The sequence below is a fragment of the Bactrocera dorsalis genome, chromosome 3 (assembly GCF_023373825.1).
Source record: "Bactrocera dorsalis isolate Fly_Bdor chromosome 3, ASM2337382v1, whole genome shotgun sequence".
Lineage (NCBI taxonomy): Eukaryota > Metazoa > Arthropoda > Insecta > Diptera > Tephritidae > Bactrocera > Bactrocera dorsalis.
The window spans coordinates 5,091,439-5,105,499 of record NC_064305.1 but is presented as its reverse complement, the minus strand read 5'-3'; the positions used below and the strand labels follow the sequence as shown (position 1 = coordinate 5,105,499).

The following is a 14,061-nucleotide window of genomic DNA, read 5'->3' as shown; positions in this document are numbered from 1 at the left end:
GATCTACTGTCTGGAGTTCTCTTTCAACTCCAGTTTCAGACTTCCTGACAACTGCAGTGTCTTCCAGGCCGAGATTGCAGCCATTAAGGTATCAATAGATTTACTGTTTCGGAGTGCAGTCTCCTTCAGAGAAGTGAGCATCCACTCAGAGCAGAGCGGCGATACTAACCTTGAACTCATTAACAGTGCGTTCAGGCTGGTCAAAGAATGCCGAACCTCGCTATCAGTAGCATCGAATGTCTTTGTGATAAGACTGGTATTTGTATCAGGCCACAGCAGAATCGTAAGAAACTGTTAAGCTGGTGACCTAGCAAGGAAAGGCACCCTAGTATAATGAGAGCGGATCGGTGCTACTATATCCTCTTGCGGTCTACTACTAAATAGCTGGGCTTCACGGAAGCTCAAAATCGATGGCAAAACATTTAGTGAGCCCTTTGCCTTCAGTAAGGCTAGCCTCTCCCTAGTTGTGGGACTTTTTGGTCCGAGCTACCGCCCACAACGGCTATTGTGTTGTAAGTATAAATTATTCTTATACATTTAATCAAAATATTCTTGGAAATGGTGATAAAAAAAGTTCGGTTAGATTCTTATTACAATTGGACATTTCTATTTTCGTATTCACTTATAAGTGCTCTAACTTCTACAGAATTTTTTTGTTGATCACTTCTAATATTATATAATTTCGCTTTGCTTACAATCAAAAGTTAAATACATTAGCTCAGTCATAAAAATAAGATCAGAAGAACCACAAAAATTCGAACATTTCAAAAATTAAGCTGAAAATACATGGATACTGATAAAAACACTTCAAACCTACAAACTCTAAATTTTCTTTGCTTCCAACCAATCAACTTTATTTACTACATTTTTACCGTTAACTTTCAACCCACACCCACCCATATTGCTAAGCGCATAATTTCATAAATTTTCTTTGTTAATCACTAGCTTCATTTGAGTGCATAATTTCCAGCGTCATTGGCCTTTAGAAAAGCAATAAATATAGACACATAAGTATGCAAGTACAGCGTGTAGTGCATTGACAACACAAATAAGTAGTGCGCCCCGCCCACAATGCGCCTTAATTTGCACACTGCATGCATTAACGTAAATTTCTATGCAAATGTGCGCTGGCAACGCCGCAAATAAGGAGTCGCTACACTTACAAGTCGCTTATCGATGCTCAATAGCCTGCACAAATATAGACTAATATGCTCGTACATATGTATGTGTGTACAAATGTGGATAAGAATAAAAATAGCTAAGTGTACACTGATAGCCTTGCAGCTACATAAATATTATAAACTTATATTGCTTATGCGCGTTTGTATGTGTGTGTGCCGCGTTGTTTGCAGTTAACAAGTTCACTCAGTCTTTGTGGCTTCAAGTGCACTCGCTTGTAAATAATTTTTACCTTGAAGCCAAATCAATATTTTCCATCTAAGTATTTTTGGAAAGTTTGCAAACTACATGCATGCATATATGTATGTATGTATAAATAAATATGTGTAGATATCCGGCCTGTGTATGTAGTAATGATGAGGGTAGTCTTCTTCTATATGTATATTGCATATATTTTTGCATATGTATATCAATATAAGTGTTTGTATTCGTTTATGTGCTAGATATGGCTGCTGCACCCACCGTCTGTCATGCACATGCAGATATAATCATCTCTGCGAGAGGAAGTATAGTTATCGAATGTGCAATGAAACATATAAAAGTAAGCAGATACTCGCACACACACACATATATACATATGTGCATACAGAATGCTAGCGGTAGTGTGCTTCTTATGCGATAAAATATTTGTTCTACATTAGGGTTGGTCTAAAAAATTATATTTTTCGGAATTTTTTATAGAAATATGTTAAGCCTGAAAATTAGATTATCTATTTTGATACAGCTACTGTTTGCTCTAAAAACTTACTTTAGCGAGTAGCCAATACTGGTAGCATAGACTCCAAGTTTTTTCCTTTTAACACTATTTCCTTGCCTTTGGTCGCAACTGTACCCAAATTTATTTTAAAAAAATATTCCAAATTACTTGCAACGCCGTAATTTTTTTTTATTTATAATATTTTCATATTTTTCCTTTAACTATTTTTATTACATAAAAAAATTTTAATTGTTTCAAAATAATTTATTTTAAATTTTTTCTAATTTTTTTATGTTCTTTACATTTATTTTATTTTTATTTTGTTTTGAATTATTTATTTATTTTTATTTTGTTTGTTTTTTATTTCATTTCGTTTTATTTAATTTAATTTAATTTACTTTTTTATTATTATTTTTTTATTTTAATTTAAATTAAATTTATTATTTTATTTAAAAAAATATATTTTTTTTAATTATTTAGTTTAAAAAATTATATAAAATCAACAAAAATTAAGCTATTATCTTCACTTATTATTTTTTCAAATTGATTTGAAATAATTTATTTTCCATTTTTTTATTATTTTTTGATTTTTTCATTTGATTTTGTTTTATTTTATTTTATTTTATTTTATTTTATTTTATTTTATTTTATTTTATTTTATTTTATTTTATTTTATTTTATTTTATTTTATTTTATTTTATTTTATTTTATTTTATTTTATTTTATTTTATTTTATTTTATTTTATTTTATTTTATTTTATTTTATTTTATTTTATTTTATTTTATTTTATTTTATTTTATTTTATTTTATTTTATTTTATTTTATTTATTTTATTTTATTTTATTTTATTTTATTTTATTTTATTTTATTTTATTTTATTTTATTTTATTTTTTTTATTTTATTTTTTTTATTTTATTTTATTTTATTTTATATTATTTTATTTTATTTTATTTTTTTTATTTTATTTATTTTAATTTATTTTAATTTCTTTTTATTTTATTTTAATTTATTTTTTCATTTTTTATTAATTATTTAATTTTTTTTCAATTTTTAGTCGAAAAAAATTTTTTTTAAATCAACTAATTTTTATCACTAAACATTTTTATCAAAAAACAACTAATACCAAAATATATTTTTTCAAATATTCTCGAAATTACATTCATTTTTCGCAAGTCATTTGCTTTTGACAACTTCTGGACATATGTAAATGTCATACACACTCATAATTAGGTACATACCATAACTCTCCTTTCACCATCAACTAAGTTGTCTCTCTTTATATGCATAAATTTATCACAAAAATACATAAATTCCTTATTAGTACTCATATCACAGTTAATCAATAAAATTGAATACATTTTTCTCATAGTTGTTTTTGCTATTTTTCAAGTCTGCGCACATAACCAGAGATTACATATGCACAGTTATTATAAAGAAAATATTTTTTCTCGATTTTGTGTGCACTGAAGCTTAAAGCGTGTGTAACTGTATGCTCGTATAGATTTAAATTTCCAAACGATAAGCTTATTATGGAGAACCCAGCAGGAAATATGTTGGCAATGCATTTGATGAATTGGAAAAATATAATATAAACACCAATAAACTTCCCTCCCTAAATGACAGTTGTACATTGTTATATATATTAGCGATTTCATAAAATAATAGAAAATAAATATTTCGATTATTTTAATTTTATATGATTTTTTCTAAGATTTTTCTATTATTTCTATTCCTTGTACAAAACTTATCGTTAAAGCTATGCTTCCTATTAGTATTATAAAATTTTCTCATTCAAATTTCGATTTCCTTAAGTTAAATTTTTCCTACAGGGCCGCTTCTTGCAGCGCCTTATCTACATAATATACGTCGAATACTGCTTATGAGCTGCTGAGCTGCTCTTTCTTAATGCATGTGCATATAAATCTGATTTTTACTGACTCTCGCTGCTACATTTATAAGCATGTGGATTAAATCAGCGCCGTAAGCAGATTGACAAAGTTTTCTTTGTATATCATTTTGGATAAATAAATGCAAATGCTGTTGGTTGGCTGAAAATATGAATTTGAATCCGCGCATACATAGATTGTTGTATGGGTTACCAATATACATACATATCCTCAACTAAAATGTAAAATAACGTAACATCACTTATTAGAGTTTACAAACGAAGGAAAAATTATATAATAAAAATTACTCACATTAATGAAAAATTTGAGTTTTAGTTATAAAATGGTTATATATTGGTTATAAAATGGTTATATATACTGGTTAAAATGGTTATATACTTGTTATAAAATGGTTATATATTGGGTAAATATTCGTAAGTAATAAAAACTCAATTTCGATTTTTTTGATGATAAGCTGTTTTGCATTTTAGGTGATGATATATACAATTTATTTTCATAATAATGCATTTAACTTCAGAAATATGAGGATTAGTATCTAAAACTGACACTTTCGACTTATACTCGTACTCCCTTTCAATACTACATATTTTTGCTATATAGAAATTTCTTGAGATGATTTTTTAAGAGCTTGATAACTTTTTTAAAAAAAAACGCATAAAATTTGCAAAATCTCATCGGTTCTTTATTTGAAACGTTAGATTGGTTCATGACATTTACTTTTTGAAGATAATTTCATTTAAATGTTGACCGCGGCTGCGTCTTAGGTGGTCCATTCGGAAAGTCCAATTTTGGGCAACTTTTTCGAGCATTTCGGCCGGAATAGCCCGAATTTCTTCGGAAATGTTGTCTTCCAAAGCTGGAATAGTTGCTGGCTTATTTCTGTAGACTTTAGACTTGACGTAGCCCCACAAAAAATAGTCTAAAGGCGTTAAATCGCATGATCTTGGTGGCCAACTTACGGGTCCATTTCTTGAGATGAATTGTTGTCCGAAGTTTTCCCTCAAAATGGCCATAGAATCGCGAGCTGTGTGGCATGTAGCGCCATCTTGTTGAAACCACATGTCAACCAAGTTCAGTTCTTCCATTTTTGGCAACAAAAAGTTTGTTAGCATCGAACGATAGCGATCGCCATTCACCGTAACGTTGCGTCCAACAGCATCTTTGAAAAAATACGGTCCAATGATTCCACCAGCGTACAAACCACACCAAACAGTGCATTTTTCGGGATGCATGGGCAGTTCTTGAACGGCTTCTGGTTGCTCTTCACCCCAAATGCGGCAATTTTGCTTATTTACGTAGCCATTCAACCAGAAATGAGAAATGATATGTAGACCATAAATCGGACGTAAAGCGCGAAACACATTTCGAACCGAACACTGATTTTGGTAATAAAATTCAATGATTTGCAAGCGTTGCTCGTTAGTAAGTCTATTCATGATGAAATGTCAAAGCATACTGAGCATCTTTCTCTTTGACACCATGTCTGAAATCCCACGTGATCTGTCAAATACTAATGCATGAAAATCCTAACCTCAAAAAAATCACCCGTTATAACCACTATGAACTTCCGAACACATGATCAATTTTGAAAATAATAGATTTTGTATGAGAATTCTCAAACAGATCTTCTTAACTCAATGACTACTCTTGAAGTTACAATTTATGTGAGGATCCACAAACTGATCAACAAGCTTTTCATAACGGCGCAATGACTATTACAAGCCGGTTTCCCATAGCAGTTTTTTTAGTTTTCTAGCAAAAAGTAATCACAAAACACATACTAATTTATAAGAAATTACCTCAAGCCTTCTACTCTCTTCCAAGAAACAAAATACACAACATTTTGTGGAAGCCATCGCCAACTTTTAATAGACCGTTTAAATAATATACACAACATAAATCTCACCACTATTTCCCACAGCTCTTCACTACTACTCCAACTGCTTTTTGAGCGCGCACAGTTCACGTAAAAAGAGATCGCGTTGCGCCCGTCGTGCCGGCAATTGCGCTCTCGGCACCATTTCCTCACACTCAGCGGCAATCTTCGATAAATTCCCACCAGCCTCCATCTTCGGTGTGGGTCCGTACGTCTGACTTACTGCATAAACTTCAGCGCCAAAACGTTGAAAATAATCGGCCACGCCATCGGCATTCAAGTGGGCCGTTTCGAGCGGACCCAAGAGTGCATAACGCAAGCCCAAACCCTCAGTCATAACGCGATCCACATCCGCCACACTCACCACACCATCGGCCACTAGGCGCCAAACTTCATTGAGTATGGCATATTGTATGCGATTTGTGGCGAAACCCTCGATCTGTCGTGTGAGTGTTACCGGTTTTTGACCAATCTCCAGCATGAGTTCACGTGTGCGTGTCACCACGTCGGCTTTTGTCCAAGGTGCGGGTACAATTTCGACAAGCGGTATGTAGTAGGGTGGATTAAGCGGATGCGCGACAACCACCTGGTATGAAAAAAGAAATTGTTAAACAAATTTTTATCTTAAAAAAACTGCAACTTTTGTTGCACCCACATTTTCACGATGCTGTTTCATTTGTTCACTAAAAAGCGACGGCATGTATGTGCTCGTCGAGCTGGCCATAATCGTCTCGGAACAAACTATATCAGCCAACTCTGTATAGAGCGTACGCTTCCATTCAAGTCGCTCCGGTATGCATTCCTGCAGATAGATGGCATTGCTTACCAGTTCACCGATATCAGTGGTTACGCTGATGCAACTAAACTGCTCAGCTGGACTGAGTGTGCCGCGGAGCGCACCTTTTGCCTGGAGCGCGTGCAGTTCTTTCTCAATCTCCTTTAACGCATTGCTAGTTTGCTCAGGCAATATGTCGTACAACACCACTTTGTACCCGACAGAGGCGAATAACATGGACCAGGCGCGTCCGATGAGGCCACTGAAGGAGAAAGAATTCGCACATTATTAGAACGTATATATGTATGTATATTTACAGCGCTTTAAATTTGAACATATTATAAATTTGTCATATAATATTTTTGTTTATTTTTTCGCTTTTGTTTTTACTTCGACTTTTGTTGAAGAAAAAAAATATTTCTGGAACTCACCTGCCTATAATACCGATTTTCTCATTCTTCATTTTATGCATAGATCTACAAAGCAAATTAATTTAATTTTATGCAAATTCTATAGTCCAATTAAGACCTTAAGTGCGTTCTAGTCGCCAATAAGCTCGCCGCAATACTACAAATAAATTTTTTCGAAATCATTGCTTGGCAATGATTTCCCTTATATATTGGATTATTTTCTCTTGTATATGTATACATACAATCAGTCTTTTTTCAATTACTTTATCGCTGAACTAAAAGAACATCATTTGCAGAATTCTATAGCAAATAAAGCTTAATATTATTTATATTATATTAATGAGCTTATGTTCCTGATTACAATATCTTATAACGTGTTCACAAATTTCTTTCTTCATATTCATTTATATTTTCAAAAGATCTATAACTCTTAAATAACTCAGCATATTCCTATCAAATTCTGAGGATCAGGTTTAAAATATCGTAAGATTCGTTTCTGATATTCAATATTCGGACAAAGTCTTGATAGAGATATGCGATTCGTGCAATATTTCAATGTTTTCAATTGATCTTTTGCTTCAAAATAAGCCGCAGTCTAGCCTTTTTTCAGCGCCCGGGACAGATTCGCAGAATACGGCCGATATGTCTAAGGCTCGAAGCCTAATTTATGGAATTTCCCCTTCGATTCTATAGATTGGAGACAGGTAGAATCGGTCGATGAGAAGTTCGCATGGTTCGCCGCCTCTACCCGCTTCCTCTTTCTACCTTCAGCAATTTCTGTAACATAACACTCCTTCGTATTCAGGTGACAGAAACATTGACCACCAGAGCAGGATTCAATGAAATCCATCCAAGAGTCCCAGGAAAGTTATATGTTAAACAAGCCCGGGAAAGTCGGAGGCCATGGAGACGTTAGTGATACTCTCTCTTTGGAACATTAAGTTAGGTTAGTCTAAAAGATCGATCCCAAGACGGATCTCTTTTGAACAGCTTAGAACGCCGCTTCATTGTGGTACCTAAAAAACTTCTATTTGCTAGATTATAAGACTCTTACAGATCGATAGACTTTTGAGCCTGTCACAAATTTCTAAATATGGCTAAAAACCATTTCTTCCTGAACTAATGAAAATGTAGTCCCAGGGTGGGCGACGTTTCCTTAGAGGACCTGCAAGGGGCACATACAATTGCTGTGACGACAGCACTGATGATGCGTTAGGCATTTTCCACCCCTCAATCTGTTTCGGCTTTGTCTTCTAGTTTACCAAAGGTAAGATCATCGAGATTTTTCAGTTTCAGTCTTGCAAACACCGGACAATGGTGGAGAAAATGCTTGGATATTTCCAACTCACCCTCCTCTTACAACTTTGACTGCTAGCACCGGACAAGATTTGTATCCTTGTCGCATGAATGCCTATTGAACAGTGACCAGTAAGAACGAGTGCGACAAGATGAACTTTGATCAAGACAAGTAATTCAGTAGATATCTTGCGTTCTACTTTAAGACAGAAAGACCGCGCAATCGTAGTGGAACCGCGAGGAATCGCGAGGTTCATTGGTCTATTGATAGAACGCAAAACGCCAATAGAGACCCAACTCGGTGCCATCCAGATAATGAGCAGAGCAAAGACGTCCTCTCTGAGTACCTCATCGGTTTTGTACGTAAACGAACCTGTTGATGAAGTAGCTTGCTGCTATTTTTAGTGAGCTTTAGAACCTTAAATGTAACCTCAAAATATACATAATATATGAACCAACAACATTTTTGATACATTCACTAATGATAGGTCAGCAGCTTTCTTAGTCACAGTTGTAAAAAACCGCAAATAACTTTGTGTGAATTGGGCATTATGCAGAATCTTTCCTTCACTAGCCGCTTTCTTCTTTTTATAATAATAAATTATATACATTTTGAAAAAAAATCTCTGCTCCAGAAGTCTGCCGCTTTATTATTTTTATCAACTATTGCTTTGCAATCTTTTCTTTGCTCTCTTCCGCTCACTTCCGCTTGCTCGCTCATACACACACACAAGTGAAGATCACTTGAGCTTAGAATATACATAAATGTATATTGCATGCATAAATTATTCTTAGCCTGACACTTGTTTATGTTTTTAATAAGAAATATATATTTAGACACACATATATATGTTTTATAAATACATACAGCCACAAATATGTATAGTATGTACACGCGCGTCTATAAATTATTATTAAATTTGTATAACGGCAATTTAATCAGCTTTCTTCTAATTTTAATAATTTTATTGCTCCATTTGTGATTTATGGTTATTTTCATATGCTTTTACGCACATACATATATTTAAATAATTCTATATATATAGATATATGTATGTATGATTCAATTCAATTACCGCCGCCTTCTGCATGCAAATCACGTTCACTCACTCGGTTCACATATTTCTTACGGTTCGTTGAGGTCAATTTTAGTTATTGTTTGTGCGTAAATGCACAGATATGAAATAATGAAAGAAAGAACAAATAATACGATTTGTTGATAATGGACATTTAAATATTAATTGTTATTTTAATTGTTTGAATTCAAAATATCAATTGATTTGATTTATGAGCTCAATTGCCCGATTATTATAAGACAAATTAATTGTTGGACGAAATAGTGAATAACTGAAATGTAATTGCAAGCAATATTGATATTGACATATTCTAACTGTAATTTAAAGGCATAAATTTAAATTATTTTACTGATTTTTGAATGTGGTTTTATTATGCAATAGTTTTTTATGCTCGTAATCATAAAAAAAAAATAATTTTCAGCGACTAACTTAATATAGTAAGGGGTTTCATGGGTTTCCTCTGGTAAAAAAATAGCCTTTTTTCAACAATATTTTCTTAAACAAAACAAAATATTGGGTAGTCGAAAAAGTATTTTCGTATTTTTTCAATAGATGTCGTTGCAGTCGTATATCTCCAGTGCTACCAATCACATTGTGTCAAACCATTTCGTGTTGGTGAGACTTTGAGCTTCATTTAACCAAAAAAATACTAAATCCGCAGTTTTTCGGCGAGAAACCAAAAAAGTTTTACACTGATGGAATAATATCTATAGCGGAAAAATGGTTAAAAAGTAGTCCACCAAAATGATACATATTTGGTTCATTAAACATAATTATAAATATAAAAAAATAAGTTGAAGTTTGATTAAAAATACGAAAAGACTTTGTCGACTACCCAATACCAAGCTTACAAGCGAGTCATTGAAAGAATTAGCAATGATTTCCAACCCACATTTTAATTATTTTACAAATTTTTTCAAGTCAACTTTTTCTTGGCGCTCGCATATTATTAATCATGACTCTAAAAATGCTCAAACTTTCTATTTTCTTAGCAAACAAATCTAAACCCCCTCACCTCACATCCAAAGCAAATTGTCTCATTTGTCATTTGAGAACTTATCCCGCGCGCAAATAGCAAATCCTTTCATTGCCGCTCATTTCATCATAAATAATGCAGTCAACGTCTGTGGCCGTTGGCAGATCCGCCAGCTGACGACGCGCATTAATGAAATTAATTTTGCTTATTGTTGCACATTTCCAACGCAACGCCGCGGCGCTCCCCTTGGCCCAACGCATTTTATGCGTTTTTGTCGTACTTCACGCTATAGTTGTTTTTGCTTTTGTTGGCATGCGCGCTATTCATTTATACACTAGCTCATTTATTTATGTATTTGTTGTTGTTGTTGTCTGTGCTGCTTTCTTTGTAAATTTTTGTTAGCCGTAACCGGAAGCGGTCAAATGAACTACGCAGTGTCGCATTTCCCTTGAAAGGCAGCGTTGCTTTCAATACTTTCCTTTGTTGTTGTTGGTTGCTTTTTTGTTTGGCATGCTATTGCTTTGTTTTTGTTTTTGTCTGCTTCTGTTTATAAGTCACCGCCGCCGCATTTTGACAAATGAATTCAAGCCGTTGCTGTGGTCTTTTTTCACTTCCTTCATTGGTCGCTTTTGAAATTCGTCGCTTTGCTGGGCGCTGCCTGGCTGCAGCAATGGAAAATGAAACTTTTCATTATGCCAAAAGAAAGCAATGTTTGAGAACCTGCGTAAAAAAGGAATTGCTCGCCGGCTCAGGTTTCTTATCCTTCATTACTCTGGGTGCGACTCCAACTCTGACTCCGTCTTTGACTCCGGCTGCTGTTTCCTGTTTTCTTGTTTTTTGTCCTGTCATTTCCGTGCGCCTTTTACATTTTTGTTTTAATTTTTTCATTTTTTGCATATTTTCTTCATTTGCTTTCCTTTTGACATGTTATGGCAGGGCGCCGCTTCAAATGCAACGTTACGACGCTAATGAATTAGTTATTCTTCGCTCGCTTATGGCCAGTTGCTGGAGGGAAGCGGAAATGAATGGTTAGGTTTTTGCCCTTTGATTTGATTTTTACTAAGAAAAAGGGTAAGATAAAGTAGAAATTGTAGACTGCGGTTTCGTTTGTCGTAAGGCTTACATTAATTCGGATTTTATTAATTCTTAACTACTTTTCACGAGAGTGAGAAAATGAGAGGAAGATATGAAGGATACAAATTTTTTTTGAAATTCTGAGAATAAATTATGAGCTGAAACAATACCTGATAAGCTTTAAGTTGATTTTTCACATGTTGAAGATCCAAACGGTTCTTAAAATTAACAAAAAAATTAAAAAATTTAAATTTTAAACAAATTTTTGTAAAAAAAAAATTATTTCGAAAAAGTTGTATTATTAATGCTGACGATTCTAAACAGCAGATCTTAAAGTAAAAAAAAGGTTTCTCGAAAAAAAAAAGATTTTTTTTTAATTAAGTAAATTAATATTCAATTTTATTTAAGTTTTTAATATTTATTTTTATTTTTAACAATATTTTTTCTTCACACAATTTTCTGAAATGTATAAAGAGCTGAAACAACGGCCGATAAGCTTAAAGTTGCTATTTACAATGTTGAAAATTCCAATCAGCAAATTAAAAAAAAATAAATTTTTAATTTACAAAAAAAAATTATTAGAATAAAATTATAAAAAAATTTAGAAAAAATATATCATTAGTGCTGAAGCTTCCAAACAGCATAGTTCTTAAAGTAAAAAAAAAACAATTTTTGAAAATTGAAAAAAATTATTTTGAAAAAACAAATTGAATTTTAATTTTTTTTTCAATTTCTTTCTTCACACAATTTTCTGAAATTTATAAGGAGCTAAAACAATGGTAAGCTTAAAGTTGGCATAGTTCTCAAAATTACGAAAAAAACTTAGAACTTAAAAAAAAAATTTACACAAAATTAAAATAAAAAAAAATTATAAAACAAAAAAATTAAAAAAAAAAAATATATTATTAATGTTGACGATTCCAAACAGCAGTTCTTAAAGTTAAAAAAAAAACACTTTTATCAAAAAATTTAATTTTGAAAAAAAAATTTTAATATTAATTTTTTTATATTTTTTCTCCACATAGTTTTCCGAAATATAACTACTTTAATGACTTTTTTAAAAAATCACATTTATTTCACTTGCGATTTGCATATTCTACACGCTTCACATACCTACAATAAAGTCAACTAGCACACCTTTAGGCGCAAAATCTTGCAAACGCACAACAATAGCTTGAAATAGATTAAACTGGGCAGCTAAGCAAGGTCAGCATAGAAAAAATTTCGCAATCAATCAATATGAAATGCAACGAAGTAAAAACCAAGACTGATCTTAGTCTATACACTATTACAAAAAAAAGCAGAAAAATTCAAAACCTAAATGAAATTGACTTGCGGAAAAAATTAGCAAAACAAACACGTTGTGTCAGTAAAATGTAGGGCAAAAAAAGTAGTAAAGGTAAGAGAAGGAGTTACGATACCAAAAACAAAAAACGAACACACGCAACCGAAGCCCAAGAAGGCACATGTCACGCATACATACGCATGCATATGCCGCAATATTACGTAGGCACACACGCGCAATATGAACAACAAGTGTAACAAGTAGAGTTGGACGGTGCCATAAACCTGGAATTTTGCAGCTTGCGTCAACCATCAACGTTGCACACCGTTTTTTGCTTGCCTTCAAAGAAGAAGGTAAAATTTCACAGCACATCAACAGGCGCTATGGCGTATGGGTAGCCAGCCGGTCAATCAGTCAGCTAAGCTTTGTTACCAATACCATTAAGTTGAGCACGGCTGAGTCAAGTCACAGCTAACGACATACATTTTTGCGCAAACTTGCTTGAAGTCCAACCTATGCGTGCTCGTCGCAGAAACGCACCACGCGGGGGCATACTTTTTCACAGTGTGCCTACTTTTTGTGTGCGTCGTTGTTTTAAAACCGTCAAATGTGCTACGCAGTGCCGTGAATTTGCTCCTATCGCTGTTAGTTGTTGAAATGTGTAGCATATTTATAGGCGCTTAACATGTCGAAAACACAAATCGGCAGTTTTTTGCATGTTTGCCTTGCGTGGTGTGAGTTTGCTGTGTTTTATGTATTGAGGGTTTCCAAGTTTCTGTTATTTTCGGGTTTTTATGGCTTGTTTAACTTGCAACCGTATGTGTTGCATATCAATTGAAAGTGCTTTATCCTTTTTAGCTGCCTTGGCATTACTTTTGTATTGAATGTTATGCCTTTTCTGCCATATCACGCGCCTACAAATTCCCAGCTCAAGCAGTTTACATATTAAGTGGCACAGCATTTTATTGCCGCTGCTGCGGTAAACCCAATTTTCAACTTATGCCACCAATCGGCTGGCATGTGCTTGACAGTGAACTGTTGCGCCTTTTCCGAGTATCGTTGTGAGTGCTTGTTCAATTTAATGCTTGGCATACCCTTTTACAAATCTAATTTTTCCCCTTAAGTAAGCGCTACCAGCTACGGCGCTGCCTCCCTCTCTTGATCTAACTCACACTCCGCATCTATTTTACTTTCACTTCTAACGTCACCACACATTCTTCATATATATTTTATAGCCTTTTTAATATGTGTCTTAACAACCCTCTTCGTTTTTGCGAACCTTTCAACTCTTGCCCACAATAACTTCACCCCAAGGACCCCTTAATGCCTGCGCTAAAAAGTGCTTATCCTCATTGTTATTAGTTATGAGTTTTCAACACTTCAATCGCCTGCTCATACGCCACTTCAATTTAGCATAATTTAAGTTCTCCTTTCTCCTCATATCCTTTACTTTTTACTCTTTAGAAAGCACTTTTTTGCCCTCCCCACAACCACCGTTTGCATTATGT

General features: G+C 33.5%; 1 protein-coding gene across 1 annotated transcript; it reads right to left on the bottom strand.

Moving 5' to 3' along the window:
* Positions 1 to 5,622: 5,622 nt before the first annotated feature.
* LOC105228395 (lambda-crystallin) lies at positions 5,623 to 7,037 on the bottom strand. The gene is made up of 4 exons (XM_011208215.4): positions 6,965 to 7,037; positions 6,868 to 6,912; positions 6,317 to 6,698; positions 5,623 to 6,247 (listed from the first exon to the last, which is right to left on the bottom strand). The coding sequence occupies exons 1-4, from the start codon at positions 7,027 to 7,029 to the stop codon at positions 5,717 to 5,719; spliced, it is 1,023 nt and encodes a 340-aa protein (XP_011206517.3). The 5' UTR covers positions 7,030 to 7,037; the 3' UTR covers positions 5,623 to 5,716.
* Between the last annotated feature and the right edge of the window lie 7,024 nt (positions 7,038 to 14,061).

Excerpts from the sequence above, each read along its gene's own strand:
- LOC105228395 (XM_011208215.4), bottom strand. The coding sequence starts at position 7,029 with ATGATTTCGAAAAAATTTATTTGTAGTATTGCGGCGAGCTTATTGGCG. Across the intron at positions 6,699-6,867 it reads AAAATCGGTATTATAGGCAG|TGGCCTCATCGGACGCGCCT; the intron begins GTGAGTTCCAGA and ends TTTCTCCTTCAG. Across the intron at positions 6,248-6,316 it reads TGAAACAGCATCGTGAAAAT|GTGGTTGTCGCGCATCCGCT; the intron begins GTGGGTGCAACA and ends TTTTCATACCAG.